This window comes from Mercenaria mercenaria, chromosome 13, assembly GCF_021730395.1.
Source record: "Mercenaria mercenaria strain notata chromosome 13, MADL_Memer_1, whole genome shotgun sequence".
In the NCBI taxonomy this organism is placed as follows: domain Eukaryota; kingdom Metazoa; phylum Mollusca; class Bivalvia; order Venerida; family Veneridae; genus Mercenaria; species Mercenaria mercenaria.
Genome location: NC_069373.1, coordinates 79917580 through 79945489, shown reverse-complemented (window position 1 = coordinate 79945489; position 27910 = coordinate 79917580). Strand labels below are relative to the sequence as shown.

The window sequence follows — 27910 nt, the reverse complement described above, 5'->3', positions numbered from 1 at the left end:
TAACAAGCTTTTCCTTTGATTTGACCTAGTGACCTAGTTTTTGACCCCCACCTGACCCAGATTTAAACTTGACCTACAGATCATCAAGATTAACATTCTGACCAAGTTTCATTAAGATATGGTCATAAATGTGGCCACTACAGTGTTAACAAGCTTTTCCTTTGATTTGACCTGGTGACCTAGTTTTTGACCCCAGATGACCCAATATCAAATTCGTCCAAGATTTAATGAGGGTAACATTCTGACCAAGTTTCATAAAGATTGGGCAAAAATTGTGACCTCTAGAGTGTTAAGAAGCGTTTCCTTTGATTTAACCTGGTGACATAGTTTTTATCCCACCTGACCCAGATTTCAACTTTACCTATGGATCATCAAGATTAAAATTCCGACCAAGTTTCATTTAGATATGGTCATAAATGTGGCCTCTAGTGTTAACTAGCTTTTCCTTAGATTTGACCTAGTGACCTAGTTTTTGACCCTACATGACCCAGATACAAACCAGACCTTGAGATCATCATGATTAACATTCTGACCAAGTTTCATGAAGATATAGTCATAAATGTGACCTCTACAGTGTTAACAAGCTTTTCCTTTGATTTGACCTAGTGACCTAGTTTTTGATCCTACATGACCCACATACAAATCGGACCTTGAGATCATCATGATTAACATTCTGACCAAGTTTCATGAAGATATAGTCATAAATGTGACCTCTACAGTGTTAACAAGCTTTTCCTTTGATTTGACCTGGTGACCTAGTTTTTGACCCCAGATGATCCAATATCGAACTCGTCCAAGATTTTATTGAGGCAACATGCTGACCAAGTTTCATTAAGATTGGGCCAAAATTGTGACCTCTCCAGTGTTAACAAACTTTTCCTTTGATTTAACCTGGTGACCTAGTTTTTGACCCCACCTGACCCAGATTTGAACTTGACCTATGGATTATCAAGATTAACATTCTGACCAAGTTTCATTAAGATATGGTCATAAATGTGGCCTCTAGAGTGTAAACTAGCTTTTCCTTTGATCTGACCAAGTGACCTAGTTTTTGACCTACATGACCCAGATTCAAACTGGACCTTTAGATCATCAAGATTAACACTCTGACCAAGTTTCATGAAGATATAGTCGTAAATGTGACCTCTACATTGTTAACAAGCTTTTCCTTTGATCTGACCTGGTGACCTAGTTTTTGACCCCAGATTACCCAATATCGAACTCGTCCAAGGTTTTATTGAGGGTAACAATCTGACCAAGTTTCATTAAGATTGGCCTAAAATTGTGACCTCTAGAGTGTTAACAAGCTTTTCCTTTGATTTGACCTGGTGACCTAGTTTTTGACCCCAGATGACCCAATATCGAACTCGTCCAAGATTTTATTGAGGGTAACATTCTGACCAAGTTTCATTAAGATTAGGTCAAAATTTTGCCATCCAGAGTGTTAACAGTCAAATTGTTGACGACGGACGAACAGACGACGACGGACACAGGGTGACCACAAAAGCTCACCTTAGCACTTTGTGGCTAGGCGAGCTAAAAATAAAAATTGATCCAAATAATAAAAAAATTGTTGTTGGCAGTGGGGGGTGGGGGGGGGGGGGGGGAATCCCTAGAGATCCCAAGGGTGTCGGCCAAATTTGAGCCTGGGGGATAATTTTAAAAATCTTGGTAGAGGACCACTAGATGATACTACATACTAAACATCAAAGCCCTAGGCCCTGTGGTTTATGACAAGAAGATTTTCCATATATAAGTCTACATGTATATAAACCATGTGACCCCCAGTGCGGGGCCATATTTGACCCTAAGGAGATGTTTGAATATTCTTTGTAGAGGACCACTAGATGATGCTACATACCAAATATCAAAGCCCTTAGCCCTGTGGTTTTGGACAAGAAGATTTTCAAAGTTTTTCCCTATATAAGTCTATATAAACCATGTGACCCCCCCCCAGGGTGGGGCCATATTTGACCCTAAGGGGATAATTTGAACATTCTTGGTAGAAGACCACTAGATGATGCTACAAATCAAATATCAAAGCCCTAGGACCTGTGGTTTTGGACAAGAAGATCTTCAAAGTTTTTCCCTATTATAAAGTCTATATAAAGCATGTGATCCCAAGGGTGTCGGCCAAATTTGAGCCTAGGGGGATAATTTTAAAAATCTTGGTAGAGGACCGCTAGATGATACTACATACTAAACATCAAAGCCCTAGGCCCTGTGGTTTATGACAAGAAGATTTTCCGTATATAAGTCTACATGTATATAAACCATGTGACCCCCAGGGCGGGGCCATATTTGACCCTAAGGAGATGTTTGAATATTCTTTGTAGAGGACCACTAGATGATGCTACATACCAAATATCAAAGCCCTTAGCCCTGTGGTTTTGGACAAGAAGATTTTCAAAGTTTTTCCCTATATAAGTCTATATAAACCATGTGACCCCCGGAGCGGGGCCATATTTGACCTTAGGGGGATAATTTGAACAGTCTTGGTAGAGGACCACTAGAGGATGCTACATACCAAATATCAAAGCCCTATGACCTGTGGGTTTGGACAAGAAGATTTTTTAAAGATTTTCCTTTCGGTTCCCATGGCAACCAGGGTTCTGCATGGAATTAAATTCTTTGAATATTTTTTAAAGAAGACCATCCAAGGAACATCCCTGTGAAGTTTCATCAAATTTAGCCAGATGGTTAAGGAGGTGTTATTTAAAGGGAAGTATGGCCGGACGCCGGACGGTGAGCAATCACAATAGCTCACTCTGAGCCTTTGGCTCAGGTGAGCTAAAAACTAGGTACTATGTTTTGTAAATTATAAAATTGAAATTTTTGGTGTGCATATTGGTATAATGTGGTCTGACATATTTCTTTCTTCCATTTTTCACTTTTTATCAATATAATTACTTCTTTAAGATGATTTTTTCCTCAGTGTTTCCAAAATTAACAAGAGCTGTCCGTAAGACATGCTGACAACTGTTCGAACTGTTGTCCCAGAAGAAGGAATATTACCCTGAATGTTAAAATATCTATAGAGTTTCAATCCAGTATCTGCATTAATTTTAGAGAAATCAGAAGTTTTTAAGTTCAAAAGGGGACATAAATCTGCAAACTACATGCCTCAGTTGATGCTAAGACCTAGTTTTATAAACCCAAAGAAACGTGTGAATTTGCATTAGTTTTTGAGATAGTAACTTGTATGCAAAACTTTAACAGGCTTTTTTAAGTTCAAAAGGGGACATAATTTGCCCAAAATACATGTCAGAGTTATGGGACTTGATCCTGTGACCTAGAAAAAGAAAAAAAATATTTCAAAGCTATTAAAATGCCTTAAAATGATAGCTATAAAAATGTACGTGTGCATGCAAAACTTTCACCAAGGTGTGATGCCGACACCGATACCAGGGTGAGTAGAATAGCTCAGACTATTCTTTGAATAGTTGAGCTAAAAATACTTAATCACTTCCAGTTTGAGTTACTGGTCTTAAACAACTAAACACAAGCATGCCTTTATAATCTATCACATAAAAATTTCACCATTGTGAAAGGTCTAAATTTCACTTTATTTCCTAATTTGTAATAATCCTTTCAAAATTGTTTTTAACTTTTTCGTATTTTATAAAATAAATAATTTACTAGATGAATGTATCATGTTATATGTCATTTGAAGTCATAACACAAAAATATACTAAGGCATTCATTCCTGTGTAGACAAGTATGTAAACTGCCAACTAAACAATGTTACATCTTTAATAGCAAACACAATGTATCCCAGTACAAGGATATAGTTAAAGAACAAGTTAGAGAAGATACATGACTGCATACTTGTGTCATCAGAAATTCCTAAACATTGAAAACAGACTAACTGCATGTGTAAAATATTTGCGAGACTTTAATGTAATGAATAAGTTTGCTGTCATGAATAATTGAACAAATATATCCCATGAAAAAAATCACGTTTTTTATCTTTATCAAAAAGATACAACAGAATGGTTTTACACTTACTTTACATGCTCTGATTCTATACTGAACAACAAAAGAAACTATCCAGATGCATAAGTGGGATATCTTTTAATAAAAAACTTAAATCTTTAAATTTGACTTGTTCCTTTGTACCGCATTACACATGAAGAAATTCACGTGTTAAATTTAAACAAGAGGGTCATGATGACCCTGGATCGCTCACTTGAGTAATATGAGCTACATGTTTCAAATGTCAAACAGATGATAAAATATTAAGAAAGTCAGTAGGTCACATTCATGGTCAAAGAAATTCAGTTTCACGATTTGTGTGCAAACTGTGTATGTCATCAAAATTTCAAGGCTGTATGTTAAAAAACAAGAAAGTAGGTCAGTTGGTCAAGGTCACAGTCAAGTGACATCATATTACTTGGGGTCAACAGGTAATTATAATTAAACAGTCTTGGAAATAGGATCGAATGATTTTTTATGTATTTTTCCTATATAACTCACATAATAACTAAGTGACCCCAGGGTGGAGCCTCTTTTAACCCCAGGGGCATAATTTGAACAATTTTGGTAGAGGACTACTAGACAATGCATCATACCAAATATCAAAAGCCTAGGTCAGACAAGAAGATTTTTAAAGCTTTTTCCTATATAAGTCTATATAAAACTTGGGACCCCCAGGGCAGGGCCTCTTTTCATCCCAGGGGTACAATTTGAACAATTTTGGCTGAGGACCATAAGACAATGCTACAAACCAAATATCAAAGGTCTAAGTGTTGTGGTTTCAGACAAGAAGACTTTAAAACTTTTTTTCCTATGTAAGTCTATGTGAAACTTGGGACCCCCGGGCGGGTCCACATTTGACCCTAGGGGGATAATTTGAACAATCTTGGTAAAGGACCACTAGATGATGCTACATACCAAATATCAAAGCCCTAGGCCATGTGGTTTTGTACAAGAAGATTTTCAAAGTTTTCCCTATATAAGTCTATATAAACCATGTGACCCCTGGGGCAGGGCCATATTTGACCCTAGGGGGATAATTTGAACAATCTTGGTAGAGGACCACTAGATGATGCTACATACCAAATATCAAAGCCCTAGGCCATGTGGTTTTGTGCAAGAAGATTTTCAAAGTTTTCCCTATATAAGTCTATATAAACCAAGTGACCCCCGGGGCGGGGCCATATTTGACCCTAGGGGGATAATTTGAACAATTTTGGTAGAGGACCACTAGATGATGCTACACACCAGATACCAAAGCCCTAGGCCCTGTGGTTTTGGACAAGAAGATTTTTAAAGTTTTTCCTTTCGGTTCCCATGGCAACCAGAGTTCTGCATGGAATTCAATTCTTTGAACAATTTTGAAAGGGGACCACCCAAGGATTATTCCTGTGAAGTTTGATGTAATTCTGCCCAGTGGTTTTCAAAAAGAAGATTTTTTTACAAATTGTTGACGGACGCACGACGGACGACTAACGACGGACATTGAGCGGTCACAAAAGCTTCTGGCTCAGGTAAGCTAAAAATCAATCAACCGTGAAGTCAGTAGTCCAACAATAGCCATTTAAAAGGTTATTATCTTCTGCACGTCTGTTGCATTGTAATATCCCAATTGCGCGCTCGCGCTGAATTTGATTCAGTCATGCGATGCAACCAACAATATTTTTTTAACTTTATGCTGTTTTTCAAGTGAGCCAATCATCAGTGTTTCCAATGACAATAAAATTTCACAAAGAAATCATTAATTACACACGCACATGAATTTTGAGCAAAACGGCTATTGTGGGACTACTGACTTCACAGTTGATTAATTTTTTAAATTTAACACGTGATGTTCTTCAAGTGTAATGACAGTTACTAATGTGGAATGAAGAGAACAAGTGAAATTTATAGATTTAAGTTTTTTATCAAAAAATACCCCAGTTATACATCTGAATAGTTTCTTTTGCTGTTCAGTATAGTATTACTATTAGGTACACAGAATAATTCATACTCCTAGGTGATTCTGCGAGACCTGTAATCTCTTGACTGTTTTTTAATATTACAGTCCTGTTGACCTTCTGTGTAATACAAATGTGCCAGGGGATAGTGCCTGCTTTTTTCATTCACTTTTTTACATAATAGGGATTTAAGAATCCTTTAAGATATATAGCAGAACCATGTTTTAATATATCTAAACACTGAATCAGTTTTATACCACATAAAACAATTCACTCACTGGCGGAATATTTCCGCAGGTGCATTATCACTTTACCATGTTTAAATATATTAAAACACAGTTCTGATTTAGTCTATTAACTATTTCTTAATAAGAATGTCTACATATTTTCTATATACTAGAAGAAACACAATTTCTTTGGGTGAACTATTGAGTATGTCAAGGCTCAGATTACATCGCAGCACTGCATGACTTTGACTGAGCAAGTATTTCTCATTTGCAAACATTTCAATATCACAAAATTATGCACTTACACAGTAATTAATATCACACCTAACATTACACTACCATATTATAACTAGTATCATGATTATGTGTTCATACTTCAATAATCATACAGAAAATAATAATATGCCCCTACATCCAGAACATTGAATAAATTAACAGGAAACTGTAAACACAAATACTTAGTGCATACCCATAATGCTCCACACTGCATAATCTGTAACAAGAACCAGGCTGCTAGCCACTTATTACCAGTATATTTTTTCTACACATTAGCTCCTACGTTATTATGCACTACGGCCTTTAGTTTATTACAGGGTTCTTGTTTCAAACAACACAGTCGGATAAATCCCAGCACTTTTTTACGTAGCATTAAACCAAGCAAACAAATCACAAACACACAAACAAGCACTGTGAGTTTTGTTTGATAGTCATCACCATAGTGTGACCCACTTAATCCAAGGAATGATTCAAGTCCGAATGAATTTTCATTCTGCAACCACTTGTCACCCATTTCTCCCAGAGGGTTTGGAATGAACACTCTCGGTAGATTGAAAGGTCTATGATAAGGCTGGATGATCCAAATTTGATCAACAAGTTTATTATTTGCACATTCTCGCACTTCCCAGTGAAGATGTGTTGCATTGAAAACTTTTAAGCGTCCAAACGACTCCTTCCCTGTTTCTGATAAGACAAAGGCTGACCACTGTCCGCCAACATTTGTACTTTTGTCTGACTCGTATACCGAACCAAGCGTTCCTATGGTGATATGTACTGGTGCTGCAGGCTCCCTGTAATTATACTGTATAGCTCTCTTGTTATATACCGGCCAAGTTCGTTCATAGTAGTGTTCATGACCAGAGATGACCAAATCAACACCTTCAGCATAAAACAAATCTTCTAACGATGTCCTGACTAATGAGTTATCACGTTTACAATCCTCATCATTTTTATCAATAGAGCAATACATTGGTCTGTGACCCATAGCTATTATCCATGGTCTTGCTGATCGCTGGGTGTTTGCCTTATCTAAATCGGTTTTTAACCACTGAAGCATTTCCTCAATATTAACTTCATCATAAAAGAACACTTCTGTTGAATACAACACAAAATGAATAGGTCCAATATCAATGCTGTACCACAAATTGTCTGATGGCATTGGCCAAGGCAAATTTGGCATTGAAAATCTGTAACGGTAGTGCAGGAATTCATCATTTCTCTCGTGATCCCCTGGCACTGTCATGTATGGCGTTCTGGCAGCAACTTTTTCTATCTTTTGCAAAAACTTATCACCAATTTGTCCCTGTCCTTTATTCAAGTCATATGCAATATCCCCCACATGGAACACGGCCTCATATTTTTCATTTAGAGCCTCTTGTAACAGGAACTGCATATCATGAGTTTCAGTACCTAGATCACCATACACCATAAAAGAATGTGTATTTCCAGCAAGAACCGGTGGCATCGTGAAACTAAATTGATCACTTAAAGTATCCATACTCTCTCCATGAACATTGTAGAAATATTTTGTCTGCGGTTGAAGACCATGCAGACAAACTCTATGCAAGTATTTTGCTCCATCTTCATTGGTAGTGTCCAGTTTTATTGTCTCCCCTTCAACTTTAATGGCTTTCTGCCTATCACCAGTATGATACTCCACGACAGAAATGTCATGGACTCTAGTTGCCCACATTATAGTCATGTCTGTTGCAGTGTCTCCAAGACTAATATGTACCTGTTGCGGTTTAAGACTGGCCGGGGACACTTTCAAATTCTCACGATTTGCTTGCAGCACTACCTTTGGTCCTGTATCTGCAGCTGTATCTGCAGCTGAGGTATACAGACATCCAACAGATAATACGAAGGCAAGACATATGTAACCATGGCAACTATAGATGTTGCTTAAAACCATCTTTTCCAGCAGTTTCTTCGTTTTTGTCCAGTAGATTCAGTGTCTGTTCACTGAAAGAAAGAATAGTGAATATAATGTTTCCCCTATTAAGAAATACAAAACTATCATAAAGTCTTTTCAATGGGACATACATTTAAACGGCATGTCTCAAGTTTAAACCCTGCAAGGGTAATGACAAGATAAAATGCTGAGAACAAGGGTGGCAATAAAAATCAGGTTTTATCATAATGCCCTGCCCAGTAAGTAATACTGGGAAAATGCCATTTATGTTAGAACAGCACTGATATTAATGACAAAAATAACCTTATATAAGTGCGAAAATAAACCAAATGTGTTTTATTTGTTTATTTTCTTAAACTTATGAAAATAAAACTTTACGTCATATAGTGTTGAAAAAAAAAACCCATGTCATTTATGTTTTCACAGCATCAAAATTATTGCTGAAGTAAGCCATAATTATATCTTTTAAAATTATTTTTAACACCCTTCAATAACCACATGAGGAGGAAAATAAATGATTTTCCCTTTGTTAACAAGAGCTGTTTGTAAAACACATATGTCTCCCCATGATAGCTTGTCCCATTTTCAGTTCCATGATCACTACGAGCTTGACCTTTAACCTACTAACCCAAACAAGAGGACCAAATGGTCCTAAGTCGCTCACCTGAGAACAGCTTGATCAAATTTAATGAACATCCTGCTTAAAATGCGACGCCTTTTGCATAGTCAAGGTATTTCTTAGATTTGACCAGGTTACCTAGTTTTTGACCCAATATGACCCATATCTTAACCTGACCTAGATTTCATCCAGACAAACATTCTGATCAAATTTCATGAAGATCCAGTGTAAAATGCAGTCCCTATTGCATACACAAGGTTTTTCTTTGATTTGACCTAGCTACCTAGTTTTTTACCCCAGATTATCCATATTCGAACTTAACCTAGATTTCATCAAGGCAACCATTCTGACTAAAATTTTATGAATATCCAGTGTAAAATGCAGCCCCTTTTGCGTACACATGGTTTTTCTTTGATTTGACCGGGTGACCTAGAGTTTGATCCCAGATGACCCATATTAAAACTTGATATAGATTTCATCCAGACAAAGGGTTAGGGTTAGGGTTAGATTTCATGAAGATCCAGTGTAAAATGCAATCCCTACTGCATACACAAGGTTTTTCTTTTATTTGTCCTAGTGACCCAGTTTTTGACCCCAGATGACCCGTTTTCCAACTGAACTAAATTTTATCCAGACAAACATGGTGATCAAATTTCATGAAGATCCAGTGTAATATGCAGTCTCTCTTGCATACACAAGGTTTTTCTTTTATTTGACCTAACGACCTAGTTTTTGACCCCAGATGACCCATTTTTGAACTTGACCTAGATTTCATCAAGGCAATCATTCTGACCAAATTTAATGAGGATCAATTGAAAAATACAGCCTCTATTGCATACACATGCTAAATGTTGACAGACAATGGACATCGAGCTATCACAATAATTCACCTTCAGGAGCACTGCTCAGGTGAGCTAAAACACTAGGGGTCTTTAACCTCATAAGCCATATCATGAAATCAGTTTGAAGATATTGGGTCAAGTTGTTCTCAAGTTACTGGATGGAAACTATTTTCTAGGTTCAGGCACTGCTACCTTGACCTTTGACTTAATGGCCCCTAAAATAATAGGGATCTTCTATTTTGATTTTGAACATTAAACCCAATCATGCTATCAAATTTGAAGGTTCTTGATGAAATGATTCTCAAGTTACCGTGCAGAAATAGTTTTCAATGATCAGGTCCATGTGACCTTTACCTTTCACCCAAAAACAAGAGGACGCAAGAGGTCCTAGTTCGCTTAACACTGGAATAATCTTGCTGAAAGTGTGACTAAAGAAACTATTCTCAATTTTTTTCTGTATTTTTTAAAGTAAGAAACAGACAGGATGACCTACATTCAAACTTGACCTAGATTTCATCAAGACAAACAATCTGATCAAATTTCATGAATATCCAGTGAAAAATGCAACCCCTAATGCATGCACAAGGTTTTTCTTTGAATTGACTGGGTGACCTTGTTTTTTGACCCCAGATGAATACTAATCAAACCTGACCTAGACTTCATCAAAGCAATCATTCTGATTAAATTTCATAAATATCCAGTGAAAAATGCAGCCCCTGAGATGACTCTGGTCCTATATTAAAATCTGACCTAGATTTTCCTCAAGACAAACATTCTGATCAAATTTCATGAAGATCCAGTGAAAAATGCAGCCCCTATTGCATACACAAAGTTTTTCTTTGATTTGACCGAGTGACCTAGTTTTTGACCCTAGATGACCAATATTCAAACTTGACCTAGAGTTCATCAAGACAAACATTTTGATCAAATTCCATGAACATCCAGTGAAAAAGGCAGCCCCTATTGCATACACAAGATTTCATCAAGGCAATAATTCTGAGCAAATTTCATGAAAATCAAGTAAAAAATGCAGCCTCTTTTGCATACACAAGCTAAGTGTGAACAGACGACCGACATCAAGCGATCACAATAACTCACCCGAGCATTGAGAAATATTAGGATATGGCCGATGCGAATGTAGACTTTTTGTATTTCTGAAATAAAACATGTTAAAATTGACATACTGATTGAACTGAATAGCAATTTATCGGTGATTTGCCAATAAAAAATCAGAGATATCTAATTCCGTATGCCTCGGGTCAGTCTTCATGTTGCGATTTACACACCAAATTAGTCCAAATAACAGGACATTTCGGGACAGCGTGATATTAAACTTGAAGAAGTAAGGCTAACACCAAATATTTTCACTATCAGCACAAAATTTCATCCCAACCCGCTTCATTATCACACCTACTGCCCCATCCACTGCTATTAGTTACACTGCACCAATTTCTTTTTCCCTAAATCTTTAATTTACGACACATTTTCCCCATTTTACTGGAACTGGTGCCATCCCCTGGGTTTTCCCTTAGAAATTTTGACAGTGGGTCATAATGACCCCTTCATGTTTACTTTGTTTTACGAAAACACTATGTTTTTATTAGTCAACTTGCCCTGTATAGAACAAAAAGAAATACACGTACATCTACACTTTTTCGTAAATCAAACTGCAGTTTTAACACTCTGAGTGCATCTGAGTGACTGGTGGAACTTTGATGACATTTGAAGTAAGTGTAGTGTTGCGAAAATTTTCGCAGCTCGATACAAATGGATTGCTTTGGTGTGTATTAACACAAGGCGAGCATTTCATCTTGCTGTTTTCGAAAAACAACCAGTCGTATTTTGACAACTATTTTTTTCAAAACCCTCATGGTGTGCAAACTTTTGTGTTAATGTTTGCAGACTCCATTTCGGTTTTGTTTGAGGACGAGGCAGTGAAACGTGCAGAAGACAGAAAACACATCATCTTTGTTGGTGAGCCAATTTTATTGAATGGTTTACCATATAAAGCAAAGAAGAGGTTTATCCGATAATTTGGTCAAATGCATACACATGTCATAGTTATGGGACTTGATGCTATCCTCTAGTTTTATAACCCCAAAGACACATGTGAAGTTTCAATATCTGCATTAGTTTTGGAGATAGTAACTTGCATGCAAAACTTTAACAGGATTTTCTAAGTTTAACCAGGGAACAGGGAATATAATTTGGAAAAAATACATGTATGTCAGAGTTACTGGACTTGACACAGTGAAGTTGGTAATTGACGTAGAAAAAAAAAATTAAGTTTTAAAGCTATATACCTTTAAATGATAGATACACATATTTGCATGCAAATTTTTAACTAAGACTTGACGCCGACACCAGGGTGAGTAGAATAGCTCAGAATATTCTTTGAATACTTCAGCTAAAATTCGATGAAATGGACACAAGACATGATAAAAGGAGGTCAGTACCCCGAGATAGTCAAAATAAATCGACGTTCAGTTTTATATTTGTGACGGGGCAATCTAAACGTCAACACTTTGAAGGACCAAAATGATGGAGGATAAATCACAGTACATGATCGTGTAAAGTTATTGGTTTTATCACTTGCGCATATTGAAGGAGGTCAGTTCCCCGAGACAGTCAAAATAATTCGACGCTCAGATTGTTTTATACTTGTGACGGGGCAATCTAAACGTCAACACTTTGAAGGACCAAAATAATGGAGGATAAATCACAGTACACGGTCGTGTAAAGTTATTGGTTTTATCCCTTGCGCATATTGGCATACTGTACACGGTAAAGGTTAATCCTGTACAGTATATACATAGGTTTAAATCAGCAGAAAATTCGTAATTTTGGATGTCATTTGATAATTTTTACATAAATCAATGAGTAATTGAATCCCCTTTCCACACATGCAAGTTTTATCTGAATTTATGGCCAATTTATGAAATAACTGGCATTTAATTAAACCTATATCATGTAAAGCGTCAGCAGCGATGAAAATTTCATCGGAAGTTGCTTCAACTATTTTGGTCTTTCGAGTGTTTGACGCGAGTGGGGATATTGCCCATATGAAAAAATTTTCTCAATATTCCTAGGATCGCGTCAAATTAGTTGGAATATACCCTGAGACAACCCTTAACTGGTTTGTCTAGAGGTACAGATTTGTACTTCTAGAATCAGATTCTAGCGGTACGGATCCGTACCACTACTGGCACTATCCGTATTTGATGTCCGATTACTATACCACTTTCTAACATGCCCGTATTCAAATTCAGTGACACCAGAAGAATTTAAAGGAAGAATATTGAAATTACTTGCTTATATTCTGTCAAATCAATTGTGAAATGTCTTGCTTTCTGTTTTCATCTTGGAGAAAATCGTCTTTATCCACAACTACGACTGACGGAAGTATTCGCGTCAGCCATATTTATAAGGTATAAACGATTGAATTAATATGTTCGTCGCCGTCTCCAACAATTGCCAGATAGTACATCTACATCTACATCTACGGGGATACTCCCAACAATCAATTTCTGATCATAACTGGGAGGTCGGGGCAGTTATTAAAAACATGTTGCTATGTTACATGATACATGATATGCATGTGTTAAGAGAGTAAGAGCAGTAATATGTACAGCTTTGTTAAAAATAAAAACAGGATGATGACATTCGAGTACATATGCGAGTCTAGGTCAGATGTGAAGCACTGAAGGTTCACACTGTCCTTGATGTTATAAGGCAAGGCGTTCCAGTATCTGATCGTGCGGGGGAAAAAGGAGTTCATATGATATTGTGTTCTTGAAGATGGAATGATAAAGTTTAAATTTCTAGAGGCTGTCAGGTGGTTATGATCTACAGAGACGAGGTTGTGTGATATTTTATACAACATAATTAAAGATGCATGTATTCTTCTCTGTTTTAATGTCTGCCATTTAAGAATTTCAAGCATTGATGTTACGCTGCTTTGGTATGAGTAATCATTCATAACATATCTGGCTGCAGCTCTTTGCACCTTCTCTATCTCATATGCTAAGTTTTTCTGCCATGGATGCCATATGGTGTTACAGTATTCTAATTGTGGGCGGACGTATGTTTTATAGGCAGTTTCTTTGATATTACGGTTATTACATTGTACATTTCTTTTTATGAATCAGAGAGTGTTATTAGCTTTTGAAGATATAGTTTCAATATGTTTTTTCCAACTAAAGTCATCACTAATAGTAATCCCAAGATATTTAGCATTTTCTGTGGTTTTTAGTTCTTGATTATGTAGTTTATATGGAAAAATGATATTTTTTCTTTTTTGGAGATTCTTATGATTTCGCATTTATCAGGATTGAATTCCATAGACCATTTACGTTCCCATTCTTCTAATTTTGTCAAATCATCTTGAAGTTTGTTAGAGTCTACTAATGAGTAGTAGTATTTAATTATTATCCAAATTCTTGTAATGTAAACCATGCTTTTCGAATTAATGCCTTTTAATGACTTTTTCTCTGATATTCATCAAACTTGATTTATAGCATCATTAACCTTAACCAAGGAGCTGATGCTAAAAAATAATTAATCTTTAAACAATTTCTTCTCATGAACTTCTTGATGAATCTTCATCAAACTTGGTCTTGAGATCATTATAAGCTAGGTCCTCTCAGAATCTTCAATAACTTCTAGAAATTGAGGCGAATATATACCTCTCTCTGTCTCTCTGTCTCTCTCTGCCGCACTGCGAGTGTACGTGCGTGCGTACGTGCGTGTGTTTAAGCTTATACATATTTGCCACTGGTTATCCATATGGGCGACCAGTACGTAGACTGTCAATTAATTATCTATCTATCTATCTATCTATCTATCTATCTATCTATACTGCAGCGCTCCTCTCTGCGAGTATTATGTGCAGCTGCGCGCCTGTACAAGAAGTTAAAAGTAGATTGGATAGGAGGATAAAAGTAATACACGGTGTGTATTGCAGTATAAATACAGTTGATAGTGTTAAAAACAAGGATGATTTACAGATAAAAGCAGTTTAAAAACAGGTCTATCATGTTAAGCATTGTGTACAAGTTTGGTCACATCCTGTTTAAACTGAGATAATATATTTATAATTAATATAAGTTAGGATTTTATGAGATGAAGAGGGCGCTCCAATTCCAGAAGCCTCCCTGGTTGTTTAACGTGTCAGGTGGGGAAAAAACAGACACGGGACTCTGGTTTTGTAATCAAACACTATTACCACTGGACCACTGCGTCCGCTATGAAAACTCGTATACCTTTTGCAATTCATGAATTTAGGTTTAATGTTTTGCACCTTCAGGTTTTTCTGGGTTGACCGCGTAGCTTAGGAGGCCCTTGTCGCGCACTGACCATATCTTTATCGGCACAGGGGGTTCCGGCGTGGTTCTGATGATGTATTTTGGTTTAAACATATTTTATTAGCGAAATGGTTTACAAAATACATATACAATCAACAAAATTCGCAAAAACGCTTAGGATAGGATCGAAAGCCTAAGGCTTATATAGATCTTTTCCTGTATGAAACAGTTACACATTCAGGGTAGTATATGAGATTACTAATAGTCATTTTTTCATAAATGTCATAAAGTAATAATAATTATTATAACTGTAGAAAAGTGAAAATAATAAGTGTGAGACACAAAGACTTGACGAGAATGGGCAGATGGTTAATTTCAAGTATTATTCAAAACGTTTAGAAGACTCAATGAACCTATAGACTAATTTAAATATTGTAGTATTTGTATCATCTGTAATGTAAGAATTGCCATAGAGTAATAAATCAGTAGTAATATCGATATCCGAAGCAACTGAATTTACACCATCCAGTAGAAGATTTCTTTCATCAATGTAAAACGGACAAGAGAGAAAGTAATGAAAATTCGATTCCTCACTTCCGCATTGGCACTGAGGTGAATCCACAATATTCCTGGCAAATAGATGCGCATTCAATACGCTACATTCGGTACGCAAGCGGGTATGGAGAATTTGAAGTTTTCTTGGACCGAGAAAGAAGTAAGAGGGGACTTGTGGTGGCTTATTTGTATTACTTAGAAGGTTCTTGAATATATTCAAGGACGGGGCATTTCTTAATTGATCAGGTAATAAGTTCCAGGCTCTAATTGTAGACGGAAAGAAGGAGTTGTAAAACAAAGACGTTTTACTTGCTATGGAGGGGATACATTCTGGATTACGTAAGTTATATCAGGGTTCACTAATTCTCGTAGGGATAAGAGAGTTTAGGTAGCCAGGGACAAGAGAATACTGAATTTTGTAAAACAATATGAGTTTATGAATATAACGTCTATTTTCAAGCGTTTGCCAGCCTGTTTCACGATAAAGTTTTTCAAGTGATACTAATCTGGTTGTACCTGTCACGATTCTTGCCGCTTCCGTCTGAATTTTGTCGAATTCTTGTTTTTCATATAAATAACAGTTATCAAACACAACATCACTGTATTCCAAAAGAGGTCTTATAAAAGAAAAGTAAATTGTTTCTAATGACTTTCTATCAAGTTTGAATTTGAGTGACCTAATAACATTTACTCTACCCCAAGCTTTGTCCAGGATATAATTAAAATGTGCACGCCATGTACAATCATTAGAAAGAAATAGTCCTAAATGTTTATGTTCAGTTACTTCAACAATATTCTGATCTTTCATGACTATTGGTGGATGAAATGGTTTGTTATTTTTTCTAGATATTATCATAGAATTTGTCTTTTGGGCATTAAAAGTAACTAGCCATGTTTTAGCCCACAATTCTATTTTCTGTAAATCACTATTAAGGATATTTGCTGCATGAATAGGATCGTCCACTAATATCGACAGGCTGGTATCATCAGCAAAAAGTCTTATATTTGCTTGAATATCGCGCACAATGTCATTAATATAGATTAAAAATAGTAGGGGACCTAAAATAGAACCCTGGGGAACTCCTGCTTCAATTTTGACCGACCTTGACGATTTACCATTAAGTTGTATTTGCTGATATCTATTCGACAAATAATTTTCAAACCAAGAAAGAACTTTATTTGACAGTCCAATTGCCTTTAGTTTTAAAAGTAGTCCCTTGTGCCATACTTTATCAAAAGCTTTGCTGATGTCACAAAATACAACGCGCAATTCTTTACCAGAGTCCACAGCTTCACAAAATTTGTGATATAAATATGTCAACTGGTTAGTTGTAGAATCGCGAGGTAAGAATCCAGACTGGTACTCTGTAAGAATATTATTATCTACTAGATGGTTAAAAATATGTTTGTACATAGCACGCTCAAAAACTTTACTCATGGTAGAAAGAAGAGAAATTGGTTTATAATTTGAAACCAGTGATGGGTCGTCCTTTTTATATACAGGACATACATTTGCTAATTTCCACTGAGTAGGAAATATTCCTTCCTCGAGAGACTTATTAATATGAATTAAGGCACCGCCTAGCATTGGGGATTTATCTTTTATATATCCGCTTAGAAAGAAATATTAAACGCTCAAGAAAGTGAAACTTTACTCTAAACTGTAGTTTACATTTAGTGTCATCATACCTCTTACAGCGAATATCATACTTTGCAAAATTTACGGAAGCCATGCCGGTGACGTCATTCAGCGTTCTCGCACTAGCTTTTAGAATTTTGTTTTGTTTGTTTGCACTCCACGCAGAAACTTGACGGTCTTTACACTTCCTTACTGTTTTAAAAGTGTTTTTCAGTTGCATGTTCAGTTTTCATTACGAAAAAGAAGTAAAATAATCATGTTAGCGCGGTTTACGAGTTTATATGGCTGATTCGGGGTGCTCGGATGTTCATAAAGACAACCAGTCAGCGGATTTTACATAAACTGGAACCGGAAAACATCGAAAAATTGCCTCAGTATATGCAAACAGCAAAGACGAATATCTATATACGGACGTTACCGTCTCGGGGATTTTCATCCCCTAAAAATACAGCTTAAAGGAACACTCAATGATAAAGTATTTTACATAGAACGAGTGGATAGATATGCAGGATAGGTGACAAAAAATACGGGTTTGTTAGTATTTAATTTCAATGAGTTTTTACTATTTATACACAGAAGTAAATGAAACAATTAATGGATGGATCAGGAGCACAGAATAGTTTGTTTCTTTTTGATCCGGCTGAGAAAGGAAACAAGTCACTGTTCTGACGTCACAATTATTACGTCATGGCGTCAAACGGCAAAGCGGCGCGCTGGAAAAGAAACCGATTGAAAACGGGCAAATATTTAATGAATGTCGTGAAGGATGTACTTGAAAATCATTGGTAACGTGTTAGAATCGAAATAATATATCTCATTCAGTGATTTGCTCTTGAATAAATCATTTGTAGTGCTCGCGTACGGTCCGGTACGGCCTACGGGGCGGTAGCCTGAACCCGGAACACAGCAAGAGTGATTTCCCTTGGCGCGGGCAGCACGAAAAGACATTGCTGGTGTTGCTAGTCAATATTATTTGGCTATTGTCCCGAACAGCATAAAGTACAGACTGATTCCACCTGGTAAGTTTCCCACAGTTACAATATTGGTGGCAGCGGTGGGATGAAGTCAGCTGCCGGACTGGAGTTGCCTTACCCATGTATTTCCCAGGCCAAATCTCGGGACGAGATTTCTCGGAGGGGAAAGTAATGTAACGATTACTGAATGCATAAAGGGAAGTAATTCCATTAATATGCAAATTTGTAAACCTGTCAATTGTCATTGGAGTAAGATGACAGTATATATGCACATTAAATCACCTTTGGTGATGAGCTAGCTTTTCACTGACGGGATTTGTGTGGCACTGAAACGTTACAAATGGTGGCAGCGGTTCATTTTGAGCCCATATTTTGCCGACCAATAAATCGCTACCGAACTTCTATTTTTAGGCTTGGCCAACTTGCCAGTCTAAAAACAGTTGTGACTTGTGTTGGAAAAGGGACCGGGTGAGGCGTAATTGAATTTAGTCGATTACGTTCTTTGTCTAAAACACTTATTTAAGTGTTATAGGTTGAATAATTGAAAAATTATTCGACATTTCCAGACAGTTTGTTGGGACTTATACCATCGGAAATCCCTATAGTTGGCATTGTAGTTTACCTTTGTTGAAGCTTTAGGATCCTTCAAAGAATTTTTTTGGATCATTCTGGAATTGAAATAATTAAATTTATTTCTGATTTTGTTGTTGTTATTTTGATTTTTATCAAAGATGTCGCAACAAAAGAGTCCAGAAGGTAAGTCAGTTACATCTGGTATTAGTGCACAAGTGGTTTCAATTAATTTTGCTACCCTTGAGCAATTGAGAATGGTACCTGGAATTAATACAAAAATTGCCAGTGCAATTTTGTCGGTGCGTGAGGCGACGGGGAACATAACCCCGGAAGTCTTGTCCGTGTTGTGTCGTAAGAAATTTACAGAGTCTGAGCTGGGTCGAATTGATTTTACCCAGAATAAACTATGGCCACTACAAGACAGTGATAAGGAGCCTGAGGCTAGAAAAGAGCCCAGTGCTTGGTCACAAATTAAGACCGGAAATACTCTAGCTAGGCCTGGGGACTTGATCACCCCTAGACCGAGAATGCATGCTGTATCTTCTGGTATGCACAGGCCATTTTTGAAAACTCCGGCTGAATTCCTTGGGACACCAGCATCGGGCAGGAATAAGGTATCGTTACCAGAAACGAAACTGAATTCCAACCTTGGTGAAGGTAGCACTCCTTTTGGTGATGATGGTAATGCCAATGCAAGTAGACCATCATCAGATGGGGGAGTGGGAGCCGACTATAGTCAGCTGGCAAAGAAATTAAGTTCTTTGCAAAAGCATTTGGCATTTGATGGTAAGGGCAGCTGGGAAGCTTTTGATTTAAAGTTTTCCAGATATGCTGAGGCATGCGGATGGTCAGATGCTGAGAAATTTGAGGGCTTGTGCTGGTGTCTTACTGGCAAAGCTATGGACTATTATGTACTGATACATGATAGTGGTGAGGTGAACTCTTACCAGGGTTTACATAGTAAGCTTGAGGCGCGGTTTGGAGAGCACGAGTTGCCAGCTGCGGCTCAATTGCAATTTCAACAGGCTTGCCAGGAAGAGGTCGAGTCGTTAGATGATTTTGCAGACCGGCTTTTGACACTTGCGGCAAGAGCATTCAGAGGCCTGCCAGATTCGTTTGTGACTAATCAAGTCATAAGTCGTTTCTGTCAGGGCCTGTTAGATAAGGATGCAGGCCACCATGTGTTTATGCTTGATCCTACGAGTATCCAACAGGCCAAGCAGGTAATCCGTAAATACCAACAGGCACACATGGCTATATTTGGTATGTCAAAGCACCAGCCTAAGTTGTTCGAAGAGGAGGAATGGTGCGAAGAGGAGGAACATGTTTTTGCAGTTGGAGAAATGGCCGGTAGCACACAAGGGGCACCAGATAATAGGACTGTCATTGAGGCACTTAAGCAGTTAGAGCTTAAATTTGAAGAAGTCATGACAGTCAGATCCAGTAGAGGTGAATCTGGTGAACTACCATAGAGGCTTTATAAAAGCAAAATCTGTTTTTTGCTTTGACAGGCAAACTTCGGTTTGTGTGGCGGGGAGAGTGGGTCAGAGCTTTTGAAGTTTTGATAAGAGGCTCTGATGCAACCGCCTGGGTTAGCCTTGCTGATGAGGATGGATGAGTTTATGCTTTACACCAATGCATGGAATAAATAGATCAGTGCATGGGTACCATAGGTCCAGGTCGGCAAGGAGAAGGTCATTGCATATGGTAGTTATGGTAGTTATGTTCTTATTTATACTGTATTGTACGGAATGACCACTCAAGTTTAAGGTGATTCATGGGGTTCCAAGAGCCTCAAGGTCAACTGGTGAGACAGTGGCCGGAGGAGCTGTCTCGGTTGAATATTGTGCTGCAGCACGGGGTAGGTCGTGAGCATGATAAAGCTAAGGCAATGTCTTGAATGCCGGTTGGAGGCATTGCAATGAGTATCATGCTTGGACACGACTGGAGCAGTTACCTTGTGGCAGGTGTAATTACTGTTAAGAAGACAACGAAAGTTGGGGTCCTTTAACCTTGTAGACGACGCAGTGCCGTTGGTCAAAGGGGACACCGAAGCTTCCATCATAGAGCGTTTGAGGGACCTAGGACCAACAAGGGCATGGGTACGACTGTCTACGGGTTTCTTGATGTAGACGACGCAGTGCAGTTGGTAAAGGGGTTACCTGGAGGTTACATCACAGAGCATCCGGGGAACCTGAGACCAACACTGGCATGGGTACGACTGTCTACGGGTATCACGAGGGAACCACAGATGACACTGAGGGTAAGAGTGGCAAGTCAGTCCTTGCAATAGTAGTCTCAGATGCGGGATGACCCTTCTGAGAAAAGTAGCCTACCAGATGCTGGTATGGATCATACTGTTGTAAACATGAACATGGTGACCACAAGGAGGGTTGTGACTGAGGCTGTTAAGGGCCTCGGTAATCGGTAATACAGTCACGTCTGGACAGTCAGTTCAGTGCCTACTGTAGGACAACCAAGTTCACAGTCTGAGGTCCTATCCCCGGAAAGGACAAACAAAAGACTTGCCGTGCTTAAGGGTGCGACAGGTACCTCTGATTCTACAAAGGGTCTGGGGTCTAGCCTTCAGAATTCCATCTCGGTACCGGATCTAGGAGCTCTGAGGGATAAAACTGGACTGTATAGTTGGTGGTTCTCAGTGGAGCTGAGTAAAGTGTTGAAACAGGATTAGAGATTGCTGTTTGTTTTGGATTGGCAACGAAGTAGGACAGATCCGGCATGGTCCGATCTGTTTCGTGCCAGTCCAGTAGCTGAGTCAAATCGGTAAAACAGGGAACAATTTCTTCTGTTAGATTGTGTTTTATGTTAGTGTGACTAAGGTCAGGTCAAGATGGCATTCATCTTGGTATGCTGAAAAGTCTGAAGGAGGAAGCTATTGAACTCAGTCATGGCTTAACTCCTTTGGGACATCGGATTAAGAAACAGATTAGTCCGGTGAAGCCTTGTCCTAGAGACCCTTGACGAGGAACGTATGGCCTCACACAGTTTTACTAGGATAGGGCAGGCACCGCAAGGCCCTGTCACAGAGGAGACTTGAGCTCTGCTTGGACTAGCAGTAAGTTTACCTAGGCCCCCACTGTTAGGCAAAGCTCAGGTAGAGGCAGCTGTGTGAGGTTAGGGTCAGCCGTCTGTTTGACTAAAGGTTGTTTATTAGTAAGTGTTCGGCTGCTGACCATTCTTGGAGTAGGAACAGTTCTTATGATAGCATTGACTATCTATAGAAGAACTGAGTCTGTTTAAGCCATAGGGGCTGATCCCGGTGCACTATGGATGCAGAGATCCATGGTCGCCGGTAGCGATGGTATTGTGGCTAAAGTGACACAATACTAGTACTGGTTAAACCCAGGAACATCTCATATTTATGAGCAAGAGACCATGGTATACTTCCATGGTCTAAGGGACCATGGTATACCTCCATGGTCTAAGACACCATGGTCTACTTCCATGGTGTAGGGACTACCTCCTTTCAATAGGACGGGGAGGAGTGTAGTGCTCGCGTACGGTCCGGTACGGCCTACGGGGCGATAGCCTGAACCCGGAACACAGCAAGAGTGATTTCCCTTGGCGCGGGCAGCACGAAAAGACATTGCTGGTGTTGCTAGTCAATATTATTTGGCTATTGTCCCGAACAGCATAAAATACAGACTGATTCCAACTGGTAAGTTTCCCACAGTTACAATACATTGTTTGTCGTTCAGATGCGTATTATTATATCACTCGGGCTGCGCCCTCGTGATATAATTCCTTCGCATCTGAACTCCAAACAATGATTTATTCAACGACAAATCACTGGTTGAGATATATTATTTCTTAAATAATTCACTGTTTTCAGCCTTCTTTGTTTAATAGGAAAATGAATCGGACCGTGTTAGAATTTCATTTTTATAACTTCTCATGCATGATCATGCACAACAAGTTCGTTATTGTTGAAGTTGAATAATTAAAGGCCTAGATTTTGGCAGTGGGCCAAGGAATTTTTGTCTTCACCAGCACAGTTGGGGGTTAATGACCATCACAGCATGGCTTCAATAAACAAGGGTCATTGTTTATTGCAGAGTCAGTCTACCTTACAAGTGTATCTATTAGTGAGAAGGGGAAACGATGTAATTTATTTTAAATTAATGAATAATTGATAACTTTTAAAGTTATACTAGTTTTTTTGCATTTCTATGAAAAGAAAAATATTTGTTGATCAAACACAATAATAAAATAATCAAAAACTTATTTTCACAATAATGAAATAATGAGAAACTTACTTAAAGAAACATGCAAATTTTTATTTTTTTCAAATTCTGTCTAAAGAATTGTGATATTTCTGAAAAATGTGACTTTCACTCATCTAAAGCTTGCAGAATAAGTTGTATAAATAACATTTTTCTAAATTGAAAACAGAATGTGAATTTCAAAGTTACAAAGCAAAGCATGAAAAAAAAGTCCCTTTTTGCAACATACTGAAAATGAAAATTGAGTATAGATGGAACACAATAATTTTATATTCAAGTAATGTTGATTACATGAATACATGAAAATCAATTTCCAAATCGAAAAAATATTGTTTGTCCGCACAAAGAACTCAGGAAGTTTTCACTATACTTGTGTTTTATTATCATTATTATTTTCAATATTATTACTGTATCTTTTATCATCCTATATGTAATATAAAAATAATAATAATAATGATGATAATAATCATAATTATTATTATGATTATTTTTATTATTATTATTATTTTTATTATTATAACATTAAAGTAATGGTTATTATCATATCTATAATATCAAAATAATCTGGCTAAGATGGGTAATAAACTTAATATAATTATCCTATTTAGCTCTATGACTGAATTTAATGTATGAAAATTGGATTTTAAAATACCTCATATTTCTGCCAACATTCTGTCATGTACGGGTACCGGGTGAGTTTGATTAAGAAATAATATATCTCATTTAGTGATTTGTCGCTGAATAAATAATTGTTTGGAGTTCAGATGCGAAGGAATTATATCACGAGGGCAGAGCCCGAGTGATATAATAATACGCATCTGAACGACAATGATTTTATTCACTGAGACCAAATCGCTAAATGAGATAGCTCTATATTATTTCTATATTGATTCTAACACGTTACCAAGGACTTTTAAGTAGCTACAATAACATCCTTGACGGCATTCATTAAAATTTAATATTTGCCCATTTTCAATCGGTTTCTTTTCCAGCGCGCCGTTATGCCGTTTGATGCTATGACGTAATAATTGTGACGTCAGAACAGTAAATTGTTGAATGATAATTCACTGTTTTCAGATAATTCACTGTTTTCAGCCTTCTTTGTTTAATAGGAAAATGAATCGGATCGTGTTAGAATCGCAAATAAGTAGGAACACTTCTGTTTTCAGACATCTTTATTAACATATAAAAACGTTGGAGATCTGAATATATAGATCTAGTTAGGCCTATAAGAAAGATTGAACAAATACATTTTACTTAACCAGTCGTATACATATAGATCTAATAGTGTGTATGATATCATATATAATATCCTCTTATTATTTCAGTATTCATTGAAAAAGTTTACTACTGTCCGTACTTCTAGCTCAGTTGGCAATTTGATTTAAAACAATATGTCGGAGGTATCTTTTTCGTCACCAATCAACTCATATTGGGAAGTTCTGACAAGCCATTGTTACAGAATGACCTGAAATGCTGCCATGAAAATTGCGTTATTAACCCATATTAGTCAAACAAACATACTGTTTCAGACAAACTAGTTATGGACAGATGCACGTATATATTGTGAAACTCTGACTTTTGTAGTTCAGACTTAGCATCCTAGGATTTTCTCAATAGAGTGAAAAAGAGTACTGTTCTGGAAATGTTTAGGTTCTAAGTGAAAGCTGATTCAGACAGAACAGTCACTTATTAAATACTTGCGACAATGGAAAGCAGGTCCAGGTTCGTATCCACTATCAAGGGTGGTTATCAGAGCAGAACCTTGCTCTGACATAATTGGAAGACTACTCTAGAACTTTTATAGCACTGTTCCGAGTAGTCAAAGTGTTATGATCCTGTTAGCTTAAACAGCATGTCCATATCGAATAGATGACGGTAAGGGTTTGGACTAAAGGTCCGACAATTAAGGCTAGAAGTTTGCCTGATATAAAAATATGAATAATACCCATTTGAGATCGTGTAAACCATTCAATGTCCTTTGCATTAAAGGGTTCCTCTAAAGCCAGTGCTAGGGGATGTGAAGGGTGTTGAACTTTCTATTACCTATCATGAGTGGACTCAATCATACCGGGTCTGCTATTGTTTTGCTTGGTTGCCTTTCATACTACCATTTACTATGCTTCTAGATTTAAGCGTGTGTACCCAAAACAACTTGAAAGATGGCCAATCACATTTCAGCAACATATTGAGACATTTATCATTATTCATTTATTTTTATAAATGTGTTTAAAGAACAGACTGAGTTAGATCTGTATTAGAAATGTAAGTTTTATCATTTTTTTATGAAAATTTGTAATTACTCCCCTTTAATACAAATGTATTAAAAAGCTGACTTCTGATTTTAATTTCAATATAATTTTTAATTTTACACTTGCATTTGATAGATATTGGGATATTCCAACAATCTGAAACAAAAGGCAAATTTTAAATAACGTGTTGCTTCGGGACTCCTATAATTTCAATCTATTCTGCTTGCGCAATCAAGATTTGTAAAGGGAGGTAATAATATTTTTTTTTACAAACTTGCATTTCTAATGGATTTCGGCTAAATGTATATTTTTCAATATAAATATATGAAAAATATTATATAATAGTTCTTATATTCATATGATTTCTTAAATTAATACATATGTTAAAATATGAGTGACTATATTTTGGTTGAGCATTCAAGACAGAAAAATAAAATTTCGAAAATACGTTCAGTGAAGTTCTAACATGTATAAAGCAATTGACTAGTGAACCTAAATATGTGTAAATGATCATTTGCTAAACATTCTACCAATTTCATTACTTTGTCAAAATCTGAATAACCACTTTAAACAGTGGAATACGACCCACCACCCTAAGACTTCTTCGCGGATAATACTCAAGACCTAAGCTAACCAACAGCGAAGAATGCATGCAACTAATTCATCTCTATTTAAAACGCACGAAGACACCTCATCGTAAAAGCAGGGTCAATAGTTGCATTTGGCGAACATTTTAACACCTCAAATAAGTAATCGGTTTTGCCTTAAACATGGATCGTAATTACTTTCTTAGACGAATAATGTTCTATAAAAAAGACAGAGACACGCACATGCACATATTAAGTTTCACTGTGTCAAAACCTATCTTATCAGTCCGCGAGACAAAAGATTTTTGGTTTCGTTTGCACGTCATGTCTTTCAATTTTTTTTTGCAGATTCTTCAGTTTTGGAACCATATATAAGGAGTAGTAACACGTTTGTCACGGCACTGTAATTGTTTGCTTACTCGTCGAGAAGTTGGTGTTTGCCAGCGTTTTAAAAGTGTTAGAGGTTGCGAACAGAAATCAGTTTAGTTATGGATGCTAAAGTTCCACTTAACCCATTTGTTGAAACTAAGGTCCGAATGTGGTACCGCTTGCATAACAAGAAAAGGAACGGCTTTATGAACAGGGCGGACTTTATTGAAATGACTGACTCTTTTATCAAAGAGTTCAAACTCGACGCCGAGATGGCTGAAGAGATTCGCTCATGGCTTGTGAATGGATGGACAGCTTTGATTAAATTCATGAAGAATTCAGCAGACGACCCTAAGACAAGTATACCGCTTGATAAAATTCCTACGGTATCGATGGTGGCTGAAAAATTATCAAAAGATGGAACAATAACGGAGGATGAGTATGTCAAGGCATATGCAGAATCTTTGCAAATAGACCCAAGTCCATTTCCAGCTTGTTTTTCTGAAATGGTATCATTCTTTTTCAAGGTTTTTGACACCGATAAAGATGGCTATTTGATCGAGAAGGACATGGTGCGCGGATGGAGATGTTTCGGTATCGACAATGCAAAAGCAGTCAAGGCAGTCTTTGCCGATCTAGACCCTACCGGAAGCGGAAAGGTTGACCGGGATACATATGTTGGCGCGTGGATGGAATATATGACGGGAATGAACAAAAGCGCACCAATCGCCAAACATTTTACACCGGACATACTGTGAGATTACGACGTTCTGAGACCATAGAGAATACGCGCAAAGCATCTGCAGACACTTTTATGACTATTGTTGTGCACCAGTCACGTGGCTAAAACGACGACCGTATGCTTATTAGTGGACAATGTTGTGCTTTAGAATTGGTACCGACAGAACATTTGCTCATCATGTTCTATACATTATTAAACTCACGACGCAATTCTTTGTTAAACATTTTCAAAGGGGATCGATTATGGACTATATTTCAATTGTTGTCGATTTGATCTTTTAGTCTTGAGGTAATTTTTTCTCAAAGAGACAATAATGAAAACATCTTAATTTTTCTAAAATTTTAGTTATAATGGATAGGTCTTTGTGCATGCGGTGTATTTGTTGTATTGTATACTATGATAGTATTTTCCTTTTATTTGGTTGGCTTGAATAAATAAAGTCATAACAAAACTTACGTCTGAGAATTATCAATTCTACACACGCGAGGTTCCTGGTTAAAGAGGCCTGGATACATGATATATATTTTCAGATGTATTTCCATACATTTTTTAAATAACTCCTAAAGGTATTTGCTTTAGTTTGTTTCACAAACATACATTTCAACACCGTTTCTGTCATTATTTGCTGAAAGGGATATCACCTACATGAATGACCATATTGATGTTAAGAAATAATGTGTGGTGCTTTAGTTCTAAAAGGCATTGCCTTAAGTGAATGTGTACAAGCCTGTCTTTTTATGGTTTAATAATTATATATATGTATAGGATAATTTTACACGAATATCTTTTCATACGGGTTGAATAAAATAATAAAATGGAACGCACAAATTCAATTTGGAAATATTCTTTATAGTTTTTTCTGCTCCTTCTTTACCAGTGTG

General features: G+C 37.2%; 2 protein-coding genes across 5 annotated transcripts; one reads left to right on the top strand and one right to left on the bottom strand.

Moving 5' to 3' along the window:
• Positions 1-46: 46 nt before the first annotated feature.
• On the bottom strand, positions 47-13223 carry LOC123528929 (acid phosphatase type 7-like). Of its 2 annotated transcripts, none has more exons than XM_045309007.2 (2): positions 13104-13223; positions 47-8380 (listed from the first exon to the last, which is right to left on the bottom strand). In XM_045309007.2, the coding sequence occupies exon 2, from the start codon at positions 8328-8330 to the stop codon at positions 6684-6686; it is 1647 nt and encodes a 548-aa protein (XP_045164942.1). In that variant the 5' UTR covers positions 8331-8380; positions 13104-13223; the 3' UTR covers positions 47-6683. The 2 variants fall into 2 exon arrangements, with proteins under 2 accessions (XP_045164942.1, XP_045164941.1); XM_045309006.2 differs by having other exon boundaries at positions 13100-13208.
• A 4061-nt stretch (positions 13224-17284) lies between these two features.
• On the top strand, positions 17285-27838 carry LOC123530094 (uncharacterized). 3 transcript variants are annotated; one of them, XM_045310793.2, is made up of 2 exons: positions 17285-17818; positions 26267-27838. In XM_045310793.2, exon 2 carries the CDS (start codon positions 26407-26409, stop codon positions 27043-27045), a length of 639 nt encoding a protein of 212 aa, XP_045166728.2. In that variant the 5' UTR covers positions 17285-17818; positions 26267-26406; the 3' UTR covers positions 27046-27838. The 3 variants fall into 3 exon arrangements, with proteins under 3 accessions (XP_045166728.2, XP_045166729.2, XP_053378423.1); XM_045310794.2 differs by having other exon boundaries at positions 17285-17822; XM_053522448.1 differs by lacking the exon at positions 17285-17818 and adding an exon at positions 22405-22514.
• The last annotated feature ends 72 nt before the right edge of the window (positions 27839-27910 follow it).

Excerpts from the sequence above, each read along its gene's own strand:
- LOC123528929 (XM_045309007.2), bottom strand. The coding sequence starts at position 8,330 with ATGGTTTTAAGCAACATCTATAGTTGCCATGGTTACATATGTCTTGCC.
- LOC123530094 (XM_045310793.2), top strand. The coding sequence starts at position 26,407 with ATGGATGCTAAAGTTCCACTTAACCCATTTGTTGAAACTAAGGTCCGA.